Source organism: Meriones unguiculatus, chromosome 3, assembly GCF_030254825.1.
Source record: "Meriones unguiculatus strain TT.TT164.6M chromosome 3, Bangor_MerUng_6.1, whole genome shotgun sequence".
NCBI lineage: Eukaryota > Metazoa > Chordata > Mammalia > Rodentia > Muridae > Meriones > Meriones unguiculatus.
The window spans coordinates 162,847,599-162,869,470 of NC_083351.1; the positions used below are offsets into that span (position 1 = coordinate 162,847,599).

Consider the following 21,872-nt stretch of genomic DNA (forward strand, 5'->3'; position numbering starts at 1 on the left):
TAAAAAATGGGGAATAGAGCTAAACAGAGAATTCTCAACAGAGGTTTCTAATGGCCAAGAAGTACGTAAATTGTTCAAGGTGTACCTTCCATGTGTTAAGGATGCTCATGCAAGTCAGAGAACAATCTCAGGTGTCATGGAGCCCACGTTGTTTTTGAGACAGAATCTATTACTTACCCAAAAGTCAACCAGCAAGGGGAGATTGACTAGTTAACAGGCCTCAGCGATCAGATGTCTGTACTTCCACAATGCTGAGGTTGTAAGCACACGGTAAGTGCATGCCACCATGCCTTGTCCATGTGGGTTCTGGGTATTGGATTCAGGTCCTCATTCTTGCATGACAAGCATTTCACCAGCCCAACATAATAAACTTTAAACATATGGTTTATTTGTTTAAACCAGGACCCACACAGCGTTTGCTCATTTAATAGATTTTCCCTCCACCCCTCTGCTTTTCTTCCCTTTGAGATTTGTCCCGGACAAGAGTGCTGTTTCTTGTTCTCTCTGTAGCATCGTTTTGCCACTAACAAGCCATTAAACACCTCAGTGGCTTAAAACAACAAACCGTTAGCAGCTCTTGTTCTGTGGATTCACTGGTTCTGCAGGGCAGTTCTTACCTGAGGTCTTTTTGGAGCTGGCATTAAATAGTACTGATGGCAGCATCTAAAATCTCAGCTGGGCCGATTGTCCAGGGTTGCGTCTTCACTTGTGTACTTAACTCACTTTTAGCGTGTTGCCTTTCCATGAGCTGTCTGCCTTATCTCTGTCACCTTTGCTCCATGCAGCATGCTCATGCACCAATTCACATGTGTGATCTATATGTCTCTCTCAATGCCACCTCACCTCACCACTCAGCCTCTTACCTCCCGGGGCCTTTCTATGGTGCTTGAACTTCTCATGGCATGCTAACTGTTGTTTGCACCTGTTCCATGGCAGCTAATTGCCATGAACTAAGAAGTAAGAGATGGCAATAAAAAAAAAAAATCCCGGTTACACCTACAGCTCTCAGCTTTGCTTCCTCACTTGACCATAATCTATTGGTTAAAGAAGTCATAATCACTTATTCTAGGGGGTGTGGAAGGAATCCGCCTTCCATTGTAGAAGGGCAAGGCCTAATTAAGGACAAAAGTAGCAGTACACAATCCATCCATTCCTATCTCTGTCCATTCATTCCTCAACATACGTGTGTGTGTGTGTGTGTGTATGTATGTGTGTGTGTATACATATAAATAAACATATGGATATATATATATCCATGTATATACATACATACACAGTGGAAGAAGTAGGGGCAAAGAATAAAGCCACAACCACTTTAAGCTCAGTTTTTTTAGCTTGGGCTCTTCAAAGCCACATAGGTAATGTGAATTCCAGTCACAAATTCAGTTGCAGGGTTATGCTTAAGAATTTCCTTGGGGATTTTTTTTTTCAATCTGGCATTGTACTCATTGGCAAGACTAAGAGAGGCAAGGCTCTCTGTTGACTCTGTTTAGTATGAGGAGGAGGGGTCTTGGTGTTGGTTTTGTTTATGGAAAGGCTAAATATAGATTTTGACTAATACATTTTTAATCTGAAAGTATTGGAAACCCAGTTTAAATTTTAATCTGTCATTGCCAAAAATTTGCTGTGTACTTTTGGAGGTGAGTTTCTGTTCCTTTACTGCTTCTCAAATTTCCTTACTGATAAAATTTTAAATTTCGAATTAAATGTATTTAGGATTGATAAAATAGAGAATCATTTTTATTTCTCTTTGTCTTGTAGGAAACATTAGAAAATTGGGAGTGTTAGTGTTTGCCCTGAAAATGAGAGGTGAATGTGCAAAAATGAGTTTCTGTCCCTTTTCGAATTGTTTATTTGAAACTATTTGAAACTATTCTTTTTCATAATGATGGTAGTGGTGTGAATGCCAGTCATTTGTCACAAATCTAACACCACCAGTGGACATTTTTTTTGTGTGTGTGTGTGTGTGTGTGCATCAAAGGCTGTGCACTCTGGAAATTGTTTTGTTCTCATTTTGCTAGAAAATGAGAGCTGTGGAATATATAAATCAGAGATTCTGCCTAAAACTGTAAAAGACACTAAAAGCTGTGAACTTAGTTCAAAAGAGAAACCTGAGGTGGCAAGGGGATGCACCACAGTGCTGAGAGCAGCATGCTTGGGGTGGCCTCTGCGTTGGCTGTTTGTCACGTGGCTCTGGCTGTCTGCTCTGCTGGGGTGGCATCCACCATTCCATTCTGTCCAACAATCCCACACTGATATAGAAGCACCAAGACTCTTGGATGTTTGCCGCCATGTTGGTTTGCTATGCAGCACTACCTTCAGCACTCAAGAACAAAGCAGGCTCATCAAGGTCAAGTACTTCCCCCGAGGTCATTTCCTGAGTCATTGTCAGGCCGGAGCAGAGCCATCTTCAGAGGGCAAAGGCAGAGGTATTCCTCCCAAAACAGTGGCTTCAAGAGTCTCCTGGAGAAGGCAAAAATCATTTAGGACAGATACCTAGAGATAAGATATGAGATAGATCTGGCAGCCATTTCTCTGTGATATACTCTGCAGAGAATCAATCTAAATATGATATTTTCACTGTTTATTTTTAATTAAAAAAAACAGTTTCCAAACTCTACCTTGCTCTGTATTTTTTCACTTCTGTCCCTATTATCATAGTCCTGGATCTAGTGCTCTTATTTCAAACTAGATTTTTGTAATATTTTAGCCAGTCAAGCATAATAATCAATATTTCTTGCTTCACTTCACCTGCATCATTTTTTTGTTTTTAGGGTGACGTTCTCACACGTTGGTCCTATGTCTAAAGCACGTTGGCTGTCTATATCTTTGCACCTTAACTGTCTCTCCCAGCTTGGCATTTAAAAAACCTTGTGAAACAACCTCAACCTAGATTTAAAACACTCTGCCGCAAAGTGCCAGCCAGTGCCCCTTGCAAATGGCCTTTTGGTTTTTTGATTCTCACAGTTCTGCTGTTGCTGTGACCGAGAAGGTCCACTCCTCAGACATTGCTGTTCATCAAAAGCGACTCCATCCTTTAAGCGTTTCTAAATATAAACCCCCGACGTCACCTGCCTTCACCCCTAATGTAATTTTTATTGCCCTTGCTTTTTTGTTTTGTTTTGTTTTTTTTTCTTAGTGATTTATATTATTCTGTGCCACCAGTCACATGATGGCTCATACAGTGCTTTCTGTAATTACTTCATCCCTGTTTCTTAGCCAACATGTTTTCAAAGTAAACCCCATGGCTTATGCTAGCCAACTTGGGTGCGGCCCACCCCAATGCCATGTTAGCCTGGATAAACACATGTAAGTGAAAGGCTTCATCTGGTCACACGGTTCTTAGGTTTACGACACTGCGAGAGAAGAGAGACAAACTGAAGAATATGCAAACCCATCCCCGCTCCTCCATCTGTGGCTGCCTACATGGAATAAAGCCATTTTTAGACAAGACGTACTCAAACGCTCCATCCTCGGTGTTTTTAGTATCTTTTCCAAACTTATGTGAATTTGGCTGTTTAGAGGCCATTTAATTTCCACTGGGATCTGAGTTCTCTCCTCCAATTGTGAGCTCTTGGTGGAATGTCCTTAGTGACTCAAATCCTGTAGGCTCGTGGCATGATAAACATTTACTCCATTTGTGTATTATTCACAACTCTTCCTTTCTTGTATCTTTGTACCATGTATACACATTAGGCTTCTAGCCTTTTTCTCTTTCCTACATTTTGATTTTTGTGCACATAGTCCTAAATTACTTTTGTTCTTTACTAGCAAGGGATATGCAGTTTCAAAGAGATAGTTTCGGTGTTTGTGCTTAAAATACTTGGCTGTTTCAGAAGATTGCATATGCTTTGGGTTTATTATAGTCATGAACTCAAGGGCAGTTTTAGATTGTTTCCTATATACCGAATGTTTGTGGTAAATGCTGAAGGTAAAACTGTTTTAATATCTGGTCTCTTTCCTGAAGGAAACATCAAGGTTTGAGCTGACTCTGTGACTCGTATCCTGTATGTATGTTAGGTCACTCGTTCACCTGCCTGACTTGAGCTGATAACCTGCGTGGGTGCTTGTCTTACTGTTCAATTGAACACAGGGCCTAGTACAAAATAAGTCTTCAACAAATGTTTATTACATAATAGCTTGCCACTCAATGGCCCCAGAGTGAGAAGAAGCCTGTTGTTGAAGAAGCAGAGAGCAGGCCAGGGGAGCAAGTGACTCAAGCTCAGGCCAAAGCGAGTGGTAGGCCAAGTCACACAACGCAAGGTTTGTTACTTTCAGCATATGTGCAAGTTTGAAGAGTCCAGTTGGCAGTGGTTGCCATGTGTACCAGCAGCCATGTATGTCTGGTTTCTGTCCAGGATTCTCTTAAGTTGTAATACCCAGAAATATCTCCAGATGCTGCTAGAAGGTGGCCAGGGTAGGGAGTGGCCAATGAATAGTTATAGGAATAAATGTTCATGGATATCTTTAGAGGTGGTTTTACACTGTTTAGTTTTTTACTATCATGGTATTATGGGTGAAAACCAGAAGCCACTGAAAGGTTTTGATCAGGGAAGTGCCACATATTGATTAAGATGTTTCAAGATTAGTCTGTGAAGACGGTGGGTTGTCAGGGGCAAGAGTAACACAGGGACTCTTGTGGTGGCACCTCTATGGCACCATAGAGGGCTGAAGGAGTTGGTCCTTTTGAAGGAGAAGCAGGATTTTGAGTTGAGAATGGGAGAGAGAAGGTGGACTGTAACATTTTTTGCCATTTTATTTATTTATTTAAAATTTTTTATTAATTACACTTTATTCACTTTGTATCCCCGCTCTAGCTCCCTCCCTCCTCCCTTCCCAATCCCTCTCTTCCTCCCCCTTCTCCATGCATGTCCCTCCCCAAGTCCACTGTTAGGGGAGGTCTTCTTTTCCTTCCTTCTGATCTTAGTCTATCAGATCACATCAGGAGTGGCTGCATTGTCTTCCTCTGTGGCCTGGTAAAGCTGCTCCCCGTTTAGGGGGAGGTGATCAAAGAACAGGCCAATCAGTTCATGTCAGAGGCAGTCCCTGTTCCCTTTACTATAGAACCTAGTTGGACACTGAACTGCCATGGGCTACATTTGTGCAGGGATTCTAGGTTATCTCCCTACCAACAGCCAGATCCCCAATGGCCCTGCCGCAGCAGTGTAGACATACACACTGGTAGGAGAGGGTAATTCTCAATTGCACGGTCAGATTCTAACCACCTCTGTCCTCATAACCATAATCTATTGTAGTGTCTGCCTCCTAACTGGGCCTGCCGTCCTTGTCCCTGTTCAATTTGTCCACAACACAGGAGCCACAGTGCTTAGAGCAGAGCAGTCACATCACTCTGTTCACGAAAAGTCCTCCCCTGGTGGCCCATCTTATTCCCAATGCAAACTCGAGTTATTCTGGTTCCTCTTAGGACTTACTACCAAGTAAGATGCTGTATGCTCTCAAAATGTATATTCTTTAGTTTTCTCTCACATAGCAAGGGGGAAACTCCATGAAAGCAGGGTTCTTTTTGTTTGTTCACAGAGCCATAGCTCGAATCCTGTCTGGTACTAAGTTGCCAGTCAATTATTTGTTAAAAAAAAAAATCAAATGCCTGATTTGAGACCCCAAATGCATCATGATACTTACTTCTTTGATTGTTATAGAGTACATTTATTTTAGCCCAACCCATATTTACCTTCCTCTCTCCTGCCTTATTCCACTTTCAAGTCACATAATTATGCATTCCTGAAGGGAATGGATTCTATGCATGTATATGAACATCTGTCTCATGAGCAGACACATTGCCAGTCACACCCGGCTTTCTGAGAACATGCCTTTGCTACTATGTCAGCTCCCTTGCCTGCTGTGCATTCTCTGGGGACATGGAGCTGATGTGCCAGCCTCGGGTAAAACCTTGGTGATTCTGTCAGAGGAGAGCAGAGTTCCGGCAAACTATAGCAGGATGCGAATGCTAGCACTCGCTGGGTTGCTGGTTAAAGCACACCCTTGCTCTCCAAAGCCAGCCTGTCCATTCTCCTGGATCAGCCACAATCTGACTGCTGGTACTGCTCCCTCATGCTGTGAGAATGGAGAGCTCTGGTTTCCCAGGCTCCACAAGGGTCTGAGCCCTTGATTTCTTCCTAAACAGAGCAGAGAGATGTAACCACAGGAGCACACTGGGGACATGACAGACGTTTATTTAGTGAGTAAAGGAGCTAAAACTTTTGTTGCATTGTCTACTCATCCAGTCAGCAAATGTTATTGTGACCAAAGGGTGGCATTTGAAATCAGTCTCTTTTGATTAAGGGAGTATTCTTTACCTTAATGACGGTGGCTAATAAGGGGCTAAACAACACGTCTCATTGGCAATGAGGAGTGAGAGTGGCTCTTCTACATACCATGTCAGGATTGTTTTTGTGTGTGTGTGGGGGTGTCTTTACATACATTAGTGCCAACATGGTGAGTAGCACTCTGTCAAATACTGTCGCACAGAAGAGATGGTGTGCTGTTCTGCAAGTGTGGGTCATGCTCCCTTAGCAACGACTGCCACTCCGACCACCTGCCTCCCTTAGCGAGCACCAGCTATGTAACAGCCACACCCTTGCGAGTTGTTACAAGGCCCATTGTTGCGGTGACCTCATTGGCCGCAGTAACTCTCCAGACAAGGCCCCTACCTTCACTGTTTGGGTTACAAAATTGGATGCAGAGAGGTTAATGTATAGTGAGTATATACTAAGGGATCTCAATTAATTATTCAGGATTGTGATAGTGTTAGGATCTGCATAGGTGCTGGAGGAGAGAGCTTTCTGTTTAACACCGGGAGAGTATCATGAGGAAGGGAAAGGCCCTCAATGCACTTGCTCATGAGAGATATTTTTATCAAGCAGGACAAGTTTCTTTCGTTAATCGTAATTCCCGTGCCTCGCCGTAACAGATGACGAGTGTGAGTGCTTTCTGTACATGTGCTGTGACTTCTTTCTGCAGAAGGGAGCTGGGTACCACCTGGATCTGTTTTGGGTCGCCATCCTCATGGTAGTGTGCTCCTTCATGGCTCTTCCCTGGTATGTGGCAGCTACTGTCATCTCCATTGCTCACATTGACAGTCTGAAGATGGAGACCGAGACTTCTGCGCCTGGCGAACAACCGAAGTTTCTGGGAGTGAGGTGTGTTGTCACAGGATAATGGCCCTAACAAAAACAACAACAACAAAAAACACCCAAAGAGCATGCATACATCTTTGTGCCAGTCATAAGGAGGTGGACACAGTCTGGGGAAAAGATCGATGGTGATAGTCAATTCATTCCTAAATTCTCTTCTCCAGGAAGGACTTTAATAAAAATCATAGCTAATAACTTTTAATTCATGTTGTAGGTATGTCAGTTTTCTTGATTAGTGCAATATTAAATGCTGCAACGTAAAAATGTGAGCAAGTGACCTATTTTTTTTTTAAATCTGCAGCTGAGTGCTGTAGATCATGCCTTACCTCAGTCATGTGGAAACCTTTGAAACCCTTAAGTCCTCCATGATTTCCAGCATCCTGCAAAGGAGTAGGAATCTTTCTTTTCTAACCCATTTCTGTCCCCTTAAAAAATCTGAGAACCTTCAAATATTAAATTAGAGTATTTGAGAAGGTCAATGGTAGAAGACCTTTGCAAGCTACTGTCTTTCTTTTTTGTTTTTTTTTTTTTTGTTTTCATTTTTGTGTTCTGGAAAGCTTCACTCACAAGAGCTAGGGTGCACAGCTCACACAAGTGAAGCGTCATTTCCCACATCTCAACACTGGGCGATTCTTTCTGGGAGGAGCAGGGTGTTGGACAGGGTCATATTTGTTAAAAAGTACTTCTGTTGTTGCAGATTCGGAAATTAGACTGGTGAGATTTATTGAACTCATGAAATTTCCCTGAACTGTTTGCTAATTAGAACATGGGACAATGTAATATCTGTCTCCTGTGAAAAAAGGTATAATTATACAATAGGACAAGTTGTTTGAAAAATAAGGGCTTCAAAGATGCTAGTAATTGATGGACCAAGAGCAAGTGATTTTTCTTTCTTGGTTCTGAAAGGAGCAAAAGCTTTAGAAGAATCACTTTTTTTCTTCATGAGTTCAAATCATAGATCATGATAGTTTTAAGACTTTTTTTTTAGTTAATACTTACATTGAATTTATGATATTCTTGAGATTTGAAGTGCATTATATGTCAACACTTTCAATGCTTTAGCCCAACACTGATTTGGCCCTTCTCGAATGCTCCTGTGGAAACAGGCATTAGATTGACGAACTTTGGATTTTGTTTCAGGGAACAAAGAGTCACTGGAACGCTTGTGTTTATTCTGACTGGCCTTTCGGTCTTCATGGCTCCCATCTTGAAGGTAAATATATGAAACATTCATGCCTCCCTCTTCTTTAAAACAGAACACAGGAGTGTGAAATACTTGCAATATTTCATAGTACATGAAAGCAAGGGCTGATTAGAAAAGAAACTTTTAAAATATTTGCCTTGATTTTCCCTCCCACTCCTGCATTCCTTCCCTCACGGTTATTTTTGTGGTTACTTGTTTGTGCCCTCTGACATCACCAATACGGAACCCTCTTCTGACCTCTAGAAGGGCGGTGCCATACGTGTCCCTATGACCTGCCTTCTTCCTGCCCCATACATGCTTCTTACTCTTTGTTTTCTATCCAGCCTATCCATGTGCTTATCCCTAAGTCCTGCCTCTTGCCACACTCCACAGACCTCTAGTGATTCACATGAGCAGTGTGCATTTCTTTCCCCTCTTTTTAATTATAAACATGTTTCTGAGTTTTTTTTTTTTTTCCTTTTCTTCTTCTTGAATCAGAAGGCCTATTAATCCTGAAAGGGAAATGAGACTAAAATGGCTGCTGATTTATAATTGGAAAACTTTAGCAATGAACTTCTGAAGAATCCTTACATGGTAGAATATTTAAAAGGTCACATATCAACATATGGATAGATCGATGGATGGGCATCTGTGTAGACAGAGCAACATACATTCAGTGGCTCCTTTAGAAAAATGAACCAAAGAAGAAAGTTCACGTTTCTGCTTATGAAGCTTCCTATTTTTGTGATACAAGCTAGCTTCTCTCTCTCTCTTTTCTATTTTAAAAACACCCCTAACCAATTATTGGTGATTTGTATCTTATACTTTGTACTACTGTATAAAAGCACAAAACTCCACCCAGATCCAAAAACCGTGAGCAACCACTGTTAACAATAGCTTACCATAACAGAAATGTTTTTATTTTTATACAATTTAATTTTGCTAGGCAGTGGTGGTAACACCTTTAATCCCAGCACTTTGGAAGCATAGGCAGGCATATCTTTGTGAATTTGAGGCCAGCCTGTTCTATAGAATGAGTTCCAGGGCAGCCAGGGCTACACAGAGAACCCCTGTCTGGAAAAATGTAAATCAATCAATAAATACAACAATACAATTTTTAAGTCTTTTGGTTGCTCATTTGGTTATACGAGTAATGGAGTGATTGTACATGATTCTAAAACATTCATTGATGCTCAGTTATAACAATGCGGAGCAAAAGCTCTCAATTTCTCTCAGATTAACACGTTTCCATCAACCAATGAGATATAGAAAAGGGAGCTATAACGTCTGAATCTGGAGATTGGTTTTGCCTTTTAAGTAGCTAGACTACTGCCATACATTTGGTAGGAAATAACTGGTAAGTAGTTAAAATACTTGATGATCCACGGTTTATCCTTGGTCTCCATGGCTTCCATTTTGAGGTTAACTCCATGGCTTCCGTTTTGAGGGTAACAAAGACATGAAGGACTGTGTATCTCAGGTGACCCACAGAGGACCTTGGGTTTAAAATGATGTCAGAGAAATTGTTTCTGGCCTGTTTCCCGTAGGGACAGAGGGGAACCCATGGTCAGTTCTATCAGTGCAAGGAGGTGGCTTTAAAGTCTTAGTAGACTTGAAGTGTTGAACCTTCTGCCAAGGGCTTCAGGCGTTTCTGTTCCCTGGGCAGGTCCCAGCATATGACACTGGTGGAAATGTTTGGAGACACCTTTACCACCAAGGCAGGGAGAGATCATCTGGAGAGGTCACTGTGGGCAGAGTAAGGCCCTGTACGGTAGGGAGCACCAGTGCCCTGCAGCTGGGCTCACACAGTGAATTACTACACTGGAGCCTTGCTTTTATGGGACCCTCTAGAGAGAAGTTTATAAGGACCGATGGCAGGCAGAAATCTTTTCAGCCTTCAAATTTGCTCACCATCACCCAGCCCTCCATTTTGTCTTATATATGATTTGTTTTCCTTAAAACGGTATAAAAGCTTGTGCTTCAGAAAAGGCAGCTGCATTGAAAACCCCTATGTTTGTGTTATAGAAAATTTGATTTTAATCATGGGGAACCTGCCATGTACATATGGTTTGGAAGGGGCACAGTAAACAAATACTGTGTAAATTTTTACCTTTAGAAAGATTGACAAAACTCAGACCTGGTGAAAGGTTTTCCTAACTGTTCCTCACCCTACAGAGAAGTTGAAGCTAAAAGCCCTTGGATTTTACAGTGAACCCAAATGGGTTGTCTCATATGTAGGTGATGTACCATAGTGTGTACAGGTCAAGGTCAAAACTCATTAAGAAGAGACAGGGAGCCCTGAGCAAAACTTGTACTCCCCTGTGGCCGTCCTGTGCCAGCGTAAGCCTTGGCTTGATTTCCTGGGCTGCTAGGATCCATTGTCCTGGCTGCTTCTATCCAGAAACTTTGATTAATCTGAAGAGTCATTGTAAAAAAGTAACTCAGCACACATTTTTTAAAGCCATGGTTTTCCCAAACATACGGAATGAAATTGTTTTGCCAGTCTAGCTCGCAATAGACTGTGGAAAACCTTATGTAAAAGCATCAGGAGTGAAGAGGCCTTTGTTCAGGAGCCTTTATTCCTCACCTGAGTAAATTAGTAGTTCCTTACTTTAGGAATCGAGTCTCTCAGTAAGGCCATCCATTTCGGATCACATGCCTTTCTCACAACTGGCGTTTGGCAAGTTATGTACTCATAGGGGAGATGCCTCATTAGGGTTTACAAAATCAGTACAGGAAGAAGCAGATGCTGAGGGTACAGTTTAACCAAAATGGTAAGCCACAGCTAAGGAAAAGGTACAATTAATAATTAACCTCAGAATTCACACAGAAAGTGGTGTCACCGGTTGACCTCCAGGTGACCGTGTCTTTTTTTTTTTTTTAAAGCAACAGGTGACAACTTCAGAGAATGGCTTTACTTAAGATTCTGCCTTTGAAAGTTAGATCAAATGTATAGGAACAAGAGCTATAAGTGACTTAAAAAAAAAGAAAGAAAAAGAAATGCTTCAATACCTTCTGTGCCCAATTCCTTGTTCTCCTTATAAGTTTAGTGGTCTCAGATGATTTGAGCAATTTTCTTGCATCTATGAAACAACATAGGTGGTTGCCTATTTATGCAACATCTCTTTGAACATGAAGTTTATGGCCTCTGTTTTGATCTCTGTGCCGAAATCCATCTTTCATGTGGAGGAATGTCAGGAATTATAGTGTACCAGCTTTAACTTCATGAGGATACCCCTTGACCCTGGCTAGCTACCGTCACTGATACCTCAAAGCACCGAATCGCATCATTGCTTAGCACAGAACTGCTGGGAAGTAGGAATAACTGGCTTCCCAGGCTGGCGACGTGGCGTCCCCGAATAGCCCAAGTGAAAACGCTGCCTGCCGGTTGCTGCTGGTGTTCGCCAAGTGGTGATCACAGAGCGGCGAAGAGATGAAAGGCCATTCGTTCCCTGAGCTGACTTTCCCTGTTTTCCTGGCAAGACTCAAGAAATAAAGATCAAGTAAAGTTCACTGCTGTTTCTGTTGCCTTCGCTTGGATTAGTTTATCTTTAACATGAGGTGTGGCCAGAAGTTATCTTTAAGACTTGTTTAGTGTACTAAAGTGTAGAAGAGAGCCTTTAATTTGTACTTGGCCGACAGCTGTTGATTTCCCCATGTAGCTGGACCCACGGAAGCAGGAGAACCATGGTGGAGATGGCGATAGTGATGATCGAAGCTACTGTTGAGTTTGGCCTCAGGTTAAGGAGGCATCACAGAATTTAAAAAATTTAATCTTCCACCAGTACCTAGAAGAACTATATGAATAATTATCTCCACTTTAGAGATATGAAAAAAGTCACTAGACTTCAAAAAGCTTAGGTTATAGAGGCAACATTTGAACTCTGGAAGTTCTGGCATAAAACTGCTTCCATCAGCTCGTATAATGTGAGCCCTTCAAAATGAAACATGGGCCTCAGCCTTCAAAGAATCTCTACTTTCTTTCCCATAATATTATCTTTCCCAGATTCTTTGATCTCATTTGGAATCCTTCTTATGTGGGGAAACTTATGCTTATGTAACTTTCATAAACTCCTCTTCAGACCTCATTCCAGGCTGAGTACCAGTGGCTTCTTTATCAGTGTAGACGTTTAAGGCTTAAGAGAGTTAGGGCATTATGTCAGTAGCATATTGTCGAACACAGGTTAGCTAAAAGAGCAATATATTAGGGATTAAATAAAGCAGGGCTTCGGGTCGGACCTTCTAGCCAACCTTCCCTATACCCCAGCCACCCCGAATCCCATCAGTGCAGAAACAGGAAGACCAGTGGTTGAGAACTGCAGAGCTTCAGGATGAGGATGACATCAGCACTTACATTTATCGTCTATTAGTTGCCTTATTAATTAATTGGTAAGATATTTTCTGTTATGTATTCTTTATCGTAGATGCTTTCTAGATAAGAATGAATAAGAGAAATGAACCAGAGTCTCAGTATTTATTCTACAGCTGGTAGCTAGAATCCAAACTCATGCTTGTTCAGCTTCTGTCACCCATGTCTTAATCAGGACCTTACTTTTACTTTTAGGCACACCCACACACATACACGCCTCTACACACATACACAAGCGTGCGCGTGCACACGCGCACTCATGCACACACACTTTGACCATAAAACCATCAAGAGATCTTGATCCTTATTGAATTCTTATGCAGTGTTTGACAACTACAGTTTTCCTCTTTTACAAGTATCCTTTTCACGTCTTTCCTTCTGGGAATGTTCTACTACTATTGGTGAATTACCAGAAGATACAAGTGAAAAATATAGACACATTTACCAGAATTTGAAAATTTAGTGATATTTTATTAAGATGTTAAATCTTATTTTGATTTTTATTTCACTTTCATTATTCTATATGATTATGGAATCAATCATTTAATTTTTATATTTAGTGTTTATTGAATATTACATTTTTTTACAATTATCCTTTTTTGCTTCCTGGGTAGTAATGATGAAATAATTGTCTACATAGTTTAACATTTGGCTATCTTGATGTGCCTTTGAAATGGGTAGTTTTAATTTCTACCTCCTTGCTTTGTAGAAATGATCACCTACTATTACGGTATTACCCCACTTTAATTTAAAATGGAATCTCAGTTTTAGAGACTTTTGGTAGAATTCATTATTTATTGATATTGGCACACATGCTAGCCTATGCTGGCCTTGAACTTGTATACTCATAGCAATCCTCCTGCCTCAGCCTCCTAAATGCTAAGAGAGCAAGCATGAGCTACCATACTCTGGGTGGCTATCTGTCTTAAAAGCATCCTTTCTCTTCCTTTGAGAACTTTCTGTTTGGATGAGTTATTCTAGTGTGATTAACTTTTAAACTTTGACCTTCTGATATGATTCATGAACTAAATTCTATAAAATATACCCTCTAACCCCAACAACTATGTCAGGTTTTATTAGGAGTTCCACTCTGGAATTTGTACTGATACACACTGTTGTGAAGAAAATGAGAAAATCATAAGCATTTGTATCATATTGAAGCTGACCAAAGATCAACTCCACAGTTTTTCTTATATGTACTGTTTTCTTCCAACTTATATGTGTGTCTACATATTTTCATATCCCTAGTTATTTCCTTGTGTCCATCCATCCATGCCGTTCTGTGTTGTGGGTCTGGTGAAATTTGTTAACATAAGTTCAGAGAATGGATCCATGGTCCCAGGCGCAATGTTTCTCTGCTATGGTAGTGGAAACACATTAGAAAAACAATGTAAAACAAAACAAACAAACAAACAAACAAACAGACAGACAAAAACCGTTTAGTTAAGCTCAGGTCAGGAGAAACCCTTTCTGACACTTCCAGTCTGAAGAAACGTTTTACCCAGATCAAAAAATAACCACTGAAGAAACCCAAGTAGCTTCCCATGAATCCACTATTCTCTCCCACACTCTTCTTCCCCTTCTCCCCCTTCTCCAGCATTAGAAATGTAAGAATAGATGGAAAAGACATCATGACATAGTGAGTGAAAATAGATGTTTGGAAATGCATCAGAGACGTGGATTTGACCCTTTGCTAGTCTTATTATTTATTTCCAGAAACTGTACATGAGGAGGCTGTCAGTAGCGTAAGAGGCATGGAGGCTTGTGTTTGGGCCCAGGTGGCTTGAGTGTGATGTGTCTACCTCTCTGTGGCCACTGCTGGGTATTGCATACAGCATACAGCATGCTGGCTTCCTGCCAGCCTGGCCCTCCCACCCACTTCAGCCTTCAGTTCCTTTTCACTCCTATCCTTTCCTGAGCTCATGGTTAATATTAGTTTATGATAAAACGCTAACGCCCGTTAGAGAAAACATTTGTCAGTTTCTAGGGATGTGTATTTTCTCCATTGAGATTTGAGCATTTTTGTGACTAACCAGTACAAACTGGAGGCAGTGGCAATCCATTTCAGGATTCGCCGGTTCTCTGATGCGGCCTGAAGGTCTGAGGCAGAGAAGCATCCGGCAATAGCAGTAAGATGGTTCTAGAAACCGTGCTTCATTTAATACATGAAGTAGCTTTAGCATTCTACTTTTTAAGAAATACTTCGTCTTTTGGTTAAAATGGCCTCCTGCATGTAACTGGTTTTCCAATTTAGTATTTTAGCTTTGAAAAGCCCTTCAGTTGCTTGTTCAAACCCAAAGTTGATACTTTGATACTTTCTGTCATCTAGACAAAAGACTTCTCAGAAGTAGAGTTCTGATTCTCAAATGTGGTTGCTCAAATTTACATTTTTAGGGGAAAGTAAAATGTTTACACGGAATTAGAACTTCTCATTGTTAAAACACTTCATGTTGGTGTAAATGATGTTTTACTAAATAACGCATAAATATTAATTGTTTCAAAAGATTTGCATTAACCCATATGTGTAATTAATTGCTTCCAGGTGCTTCATACTCCTTGCAAACCATTTTTTTAATTAGTTGGTATTCTTAATAGTCCTGAGAAGAAAAGAAAAGGGACTGTCATTTGGTGTTTTTTACTGAAAGAGGCATTTACATACCAAACTGATACATCATTTGGCAAAAATTCGTGAGGAGAAAACTAAGAGACTATTACAAAGGGATCCTGGGTCCAGAGTGAGGCAATTTGCTACCTCTGCCTGTACTTCATAGCCCACACAAACATCTGGGTTGCATAGTCTACTGCTTTTAAGAGAAAAGGAAAGCCAAAACAGTTTCTCCATTTAAAAGGTATTGTTGAGGTCATGTATGCCCATTATCTAAATAAAGTGAAATTTATTTGAACATCCCCTTTGTCTTCATTTGTACAAGGCTTAGAATTTTATCAATTGATGAGTTAAATGCACTAATTTGAGGTTGCTGTTGTATGCTGAGCTTCAGTTTCAGATCTAGCCATCATTTAAGTTATTCCTCTCCCTAAATATTTTCACTGTTGTTTTTAACCTGTTTCCACTGTTTTCCTTCCCAGTTTATCCCTATGCCTGTTCTGTATGGAGTGTTCCTGTATATGGGCGTGGCCTCACTCAATGGGGTGCAGGTAAGCCTCCACAGCAAGAGAGAGCAAGCCATGCCTCTCTCAGGGCAGAACTAGCCCAGCAGTAGCTCTCTGATGAAGGCAATAATCTTTAACTACGGATGCTTTAAAATACATTTATTTCCTACTTCTGTTGCCTTTTACCTGCTTCTCATTTCTGATGTAATGAGCAAAGCTAGCTGGTGTCAACAAATGTTATCCTGAATGCCCATTACTGAAAAGGGGTGCTAAGGATCATCTGGTGAGGAAATGAGCTCTGTGCCACTGTCCCCATTACCACCACCACAACTGCTGCCTCCCCTCCCCCTTCCCTTCTTCCCCTCCTCTTGATTTTTTTTTCTCTTATTCTTTTCTCATCTCTCTCTTCTCTTTACCTTCCCCCCCCCTTTCAAGATGGATATCCCTGTGTTCCCTGAGTGGTGGTTTGCACTTGCCTTAACCCTTACAGACAGCAAGCAATTCTGCACTACACAGCCCTGAGCTCAGTGCTCATAAGTTTTGCAGCAACAAGCAATTAAAATTTATGTGTATTAGGTACTGCTTTCATCAAAATTTTTAACTTTTCATAACTTCAGTTAAAATGATCACCCTGCCCCCTGGCCCACTTAAAAAAAAAAAACTGACTAGGGAAAACTTTGTGAGGGACTTTGTTTCTCAATGGAGGTTTAATTTAATTGGCACCAGGAAACTGGAAGTTCCGCCGTGCTCTGGCACCCTGTTAATTGTAGCCTTATTTAGCACTCAGTAATGTTTTAATGGGAAAAGACTGCGTGTTCTGTGGACATCATAAGAATTCATTTGAACTCCTTCAAAATAGCCCTTGCTTTCATTTATTGCATTTGTATTAACTTGGTTTTAAAGTCAGATAGATCTGGGCAAGTGGCCAGACCCCCCAAAAGCAAAGCAAAGCTACTTTACTATTCCTGGTCTTGATCCAGTGGAAGAGTTCTTCCGTCCTGGGATGTCTGTTATGAAACACAAAGTGGTTCTTCATGGGCTGCACTAGGTGACTGTCAACGCGAGTGTGTTTGTGCCAACCACGTGTGTAGGAAGTACCACTTTGTAACACAGTTTATTTTTTGTCTGCCATTATACTTTCTCTTCTCCCAAATGGGAATATATGAGCATTAGATGCCTAGAATTAATACTTACTATTTTTTGTTTGCCCTTAAGGATCCACTCTAAATCAGTGGTTTGTTTGGGCGTTCTTCCCAGGGCTTTATTAACGGCTAGAACTGTCCACAAAAAGAAGGAAAGAGCCGACCATCGCATAATGATTGGTGGTCGGGGAGGGAGCATTGTATGGACAGCTTGTGAACTGTGTAACTCCTGAAGTATTATTATTGCCCAAAACGCCTTTTTATTTTTCCTTATTTTTCTCTTGATTCTTTTAGACCCTTTTGAAGAAATTGGTTTAGAAAAAAAAAAAAAAAAAAAAAAGAAATGAAATCTAATCTTTGTAGATAAGGAATCTTTCCTTTTTAAAATTTATTTATTTATTTTTATTTATTACAATTTATTCACTTTGTATCCCAGCTGTATCCCCCTCTGTCGACCCCTCCCAATCCCATCCTCCCTCTCTTTTATCCTTCCCTCCCCAAGTCCACTGATAGAGGAGATCCTCCTCCCCTCCATCTGACCCTAGCCTATCTGGTCTCATCAGGAATGGCTGCATTGTCTTCCTCTGTGGCCTGGTAAGGCTGCTCCCCCCTCAGGTGGAGGTGATCAAAGAGCCAGCCACTGAGTTCATGTCAGAGACAGCCCCTGTTCCCCTTACTGGGGCGCCCACTTGGACACTGGGCTGCCATGGGCTCTTTTCTAATGGGAGGAAAAATAAACCTTCAAATAGACAGTGGGCTCCAAAGATAGTATCACTGCTTCTCCTTCCTCTTGTTATTTATGAGCTCTTACAATTAGTCAGTAGAGCAGCTGCCCATACAGTGTCTTCCTCTGAAGGCCCTGGGATGAGTTATCAATCATTTCATCCATCTTCATCGCTGTCAACTCAGCACTTTATCTTTGAGGCACACCTGACAAAAACACACACAGTCCTCCTTTCAATTCCTGGCTAATACATGACTGTGTTAACTTCTCTCGGACTCCTGTGTCTTAATGTCAGCATCTGGAAACTCACCATCATGTTCATGGAGCTTTTCTCTGGAATGAAATGGTAACACACTGGTGGATATGGGTGTGTCCATCAAATTGTAACCTAAAGAAAGTAGGATTTATCAGCATGATCTACACATTCCCATTTTTTAAGGTGGGTACTTCCTATATATCCTTAGAACATCTCTGACGTGCCTACGATGTGTGGTCCTTTCACATAACTCACCTGAGGCAGGAGTAGATGCATAAGTTGGATGTCTTCTCTCAGCACATCATCCCAAAATAGGTACAAAATCCTCTGTGTTGAGAGACAGAATAGAAATAGAAGGTAGAAGATGAACACTTAGAATTTCTGTTTGCCTTCTAAGTTTAGCCTTGGGTGCCCACTTTATCTTATATACCTGCTAAGTATCTCTGAAAAAAAAATTAGAAGACTGGTAATATGATGTGACTGTGCTAATATAAATCCTCTACTCCCTAACCTGTGCTTTGTCCCTTGAAGAGGACACTGCTTGCCTGACATATGCAATAAAAATCACTCATGGCTGGTTAAGCAGAGTGGAAATGACTCAGTTGGCTCTTCAAAGAATACATTGGATTTTCTTCCCCATTCCTCCCAGTTCATGGACCGTCTCAAGCTGCTTCTGATGCCCCTGAAGCATCAGCCTGACTTCATCTACCTGCGCCACGTCCCCCTCCGCCGAGTCCACCTGTTCACCTTTCTTCAGGTGTTGTGCCTGGCCCTCCTCTGGATCCTCAAGTCAACAGTGGCTGCTATCATTTTTCCAGTCATGGTAGGCTTTCCTAATTGATATACTCGAGGGCTTTGTGCATATCGTATAGGTATTATGACATGGAAAAAACACAGATCATGTTGGCCAGTTGGAACAAGATTCTCATGGCAACAGCTCCCTAGAATCTTGCCTACCTGCATTCAGATACTGGTTCAGGTTCCTGCTGGCCAGCAAACATCCTCGAGCCACCATGAACTCATCAGTGGGAGGTAGCATTGTTATTGTTCTGAGCATTGATAAGGAATGAAAAGTGCATAACACAATGGCAGGCAATAGACACCAGACTGCGTGATTTTTAAAGTACTAAGTAATAGAGCCAACCTAAATAAGAATAAAGTACACTTCCGCTTAATAAAAGCTTTTGTAAACTTGTGAGAAAAGGCCCGCCCCAGCACGTGGGAAGCTGGGAATTTGGAGCACATCGCGCAGCCTCTAGGCCGCTCAATAGTTTGGGCAGTGCCCCTTCCAGATACCTGGGTTGGTCTGAGGGTCTTAGAGTCTTCCTTTAGCTTAGCTCTTTGGTCTGTAAGGGACTCTCAATTTTTTATTGCTTACTTTATCTGAGAGCAGCCTAGTGAATCTGGTCAGTTCCAGGGACTTCCTGAAGCTATTTTGAATCGTTTACTTTCCTGTTAAGGGATTTTCTCTGCAGCATGGAATGTTTCAATCTTGGAAGAAACTGTTACACAACAGCTCATAAGAGAGACCTTAAAGCCATCTCCATCCTGGTCTATCATTCCTACAATTCTAAAAAACATATCTTTATACTATACACTTATTGTATTTTGTTTTTAAAGTCAACTTACTCATAACAAAGATTTTTTATTTTATTCTGTGTGTGTTTGCTGTTCATAATTGTATTTCTTTACAACCCCCCCCTTGAAAAAAACTGTTTAAAATATTGCTACCCTTTTTATTTGTTTGCTTTTGTTTTGCACTCACTTTGTAGACCAGACTGGCCTCAAACTCAGATCCACCTGCCTCTGTGTCCCTGTGTGCTGGGATTATAGGTATGTGCCACCATGCCCAGCTAATACTAGCATTTTTTAAGCAATATTTTTTTCATTGATGATTTCTTACATACTTTTTCTCCATTAAGCTGTATTAATGCATTGTAAAACAAAACGAAAATGAGAAGTGACTCCCATTCACCTATTAGGGCTTTCTAATTATCCATTAATTTGTTAATAGCAGGAAAATGAAGCCACCCATAGTAAATTTCAAATATATCCAGTGAATTACGTATCACTTATACTAAATATAAGAAAACACTTGATTTTTTAAAAAGTGTTAATTTTCCAGGGACTTCAGCTCAGAAATTGTAATGCTAGTAGGGGCAGATGTTATTGATTTCTTCAAGAGATGGATGCCTCAAGTGTGGAGTGAGTGTAGATAGAGGCCACTGTCAAGTGGGAGGCCAATCCACTAGTTTGGGGACTTGGTTGTGTATGACTTTTATTGTTGAGCAGCTGGTGTTAATGAGCCTCCATGGTGGAAAGGCAAGAGGGGAAGTCACACATTATATAGCAAGTCACGTAATGGAGTTTGATATTTGTATCCTGACTAAAAAATTAACAAAATAGTTCATACAATCAAACCACAGAGGCAAAAACTGTTGGCCTGAGAAGCAGAAAACTGGAGCCCAAGAGAGTAAATATACAATAGGAATCCCTTGTACCAAACTGATATCTCATTAATTAAGAGAGCTCTCTGCATTTACTACTGCCTGTAATTCTGACACCCTCCTCTGTCCGTACACAGGCAGACATATAAATACAAATAAAATAGAATTTAAAAAATCAGATAGCAAACTTTGTATTCTCTGTTGACTGGTATTGTGGCTTTGGATAGCACAGCATTTATAAGCTTCAGTTTGTTCAACCGTAAGATGGAACTAATGTATTTCTGGGGTTTGTTGTAAGGAATAAATGAACTAATATTGCTTGAGTATTCAGTGAGTATCAAGAACATGGTAAGCAGTTAGTTTCAAATAGTGACTAATTTTTAGAAACCCGTATAATTTTTAAATGTTCAATAGTTAGGAATCATATAGGAGGTTATTTTTACTTTTAAGCTTTTAATTATTTTATTAAAAACTTAACATGGGAGGAAATGGTTTTTGAAAATAATTACCTGTCATTCACATTCTGATTGAATGTGGCCATACATCTCTATGAACAAAACAAGATTGATTCTGACTGAAAGGTTCATCAAACAGCTTCCCTAGGAAGACTGAGGGCCACTCAGTGAGCCATTCTGTCTGACTCTGGGCCTATGTGGATTTCTGATGGTGACCATGGACAGCATCATGAGCATCCTCATGATGTCATCTGACATGCCTGTTTGTTCGTTAAATTTCCAGATCCTGGCACTCGTAGCTGTCAGAAAAGGTATGGACTACCTCTTCTCCCAGCATGACCTCAGCTTCCTTGATGACGTCATTCCAGAAAAGGACAAGAAAAAGAAGGAGGATGAGAAGAAAAAGAAAAAGAAGAAAGGAAGCTTGGATAGTGACAATGATGACGTAAGGAATACTCCACACTCTCCGTGGAAAGCCACCTAAAGAGACAGATGTGGAAAATGTCCCTTTGATTCCTAGTGTGAAGCTGAGTGCTGAAGACCCCAAATGTTTACGTGACCCAGCACTCATCTCACCCAGTGCACCCTGTGTTTTTTCACGCTCATGTTTTGATTTTTTTTAAACATTTTCTAAAGGCTCTCAATAACTGTTAATACATCCATAATGACAGAATGACTTAAAACAAAACCCAGGACACCACATTTAAAGGACCCATTCGCATAGATAAAGGGCGTTTGGTTTATCAATGCTGCCAAATAGATTATTTCTAAAATTATAGCCCATTTGAAATAATAACTCAGTTTCTAAATAACGAGAGCCTAGTATAGGCAGGAGTCAGTGATTTTGACTGAGAATTTGATCAAACAACTTTCCCCGGGAGAATTGTGTGTAGTTCTTCCAGACCCAGGACCTCTATGGATTTCTGAGGATGTTGCATAGGCAGCATCGACAGTACGCCTTAGGACTTCATACCATTTGCTGTGTCACTCCAGTCCTAAAGCAGGAATATAGTTAATTTTTAATTACTTAA

General features: G+C 40.9%; 1 protein-coding gene across 7 annotated transcripts in view; it reads left to right on the top strand.

Moving 5' to 3' along the window:
- The window catches only part of Slc4a4 (solute carrier family 4 member 4), a 426,516-nt gene that overhangs the window by 394,385 nt on the left and 10,259 nt on the right, over nucleotides 1–21,872 (top strand). For all 7 annotated transcript variants that reach the window (XM_060381236.1, XM_060381237.1, XM_060381238.1 and 4 more), the window contains 5 exons: nucleotides 6,982–7,160; nucleotides 8,295–8,367; nucleotides 15,794–15,862; nucleotides 18,589–18,762; nucleotides 21,125–21,286. In XM_060381236.1, coding sequence (XP_060237219.1) covers nucleotides 6,982–7,160; nucleotides 8,295–8,367; nucleotides 15,794–15,862; nucleotides 18,589–18,762; nucleotides 21,125–21,286 — 657 coding nt within the window. The remainder of the gene's footprint in view (nucleotides 1–6,981; nucleotides 7,161–8,294; nucleotides 8,368–15,793; nucleotides 15,863–18,588; nucleotides 18,763–21,124; nucleotides 21,287–21,872) is intronic.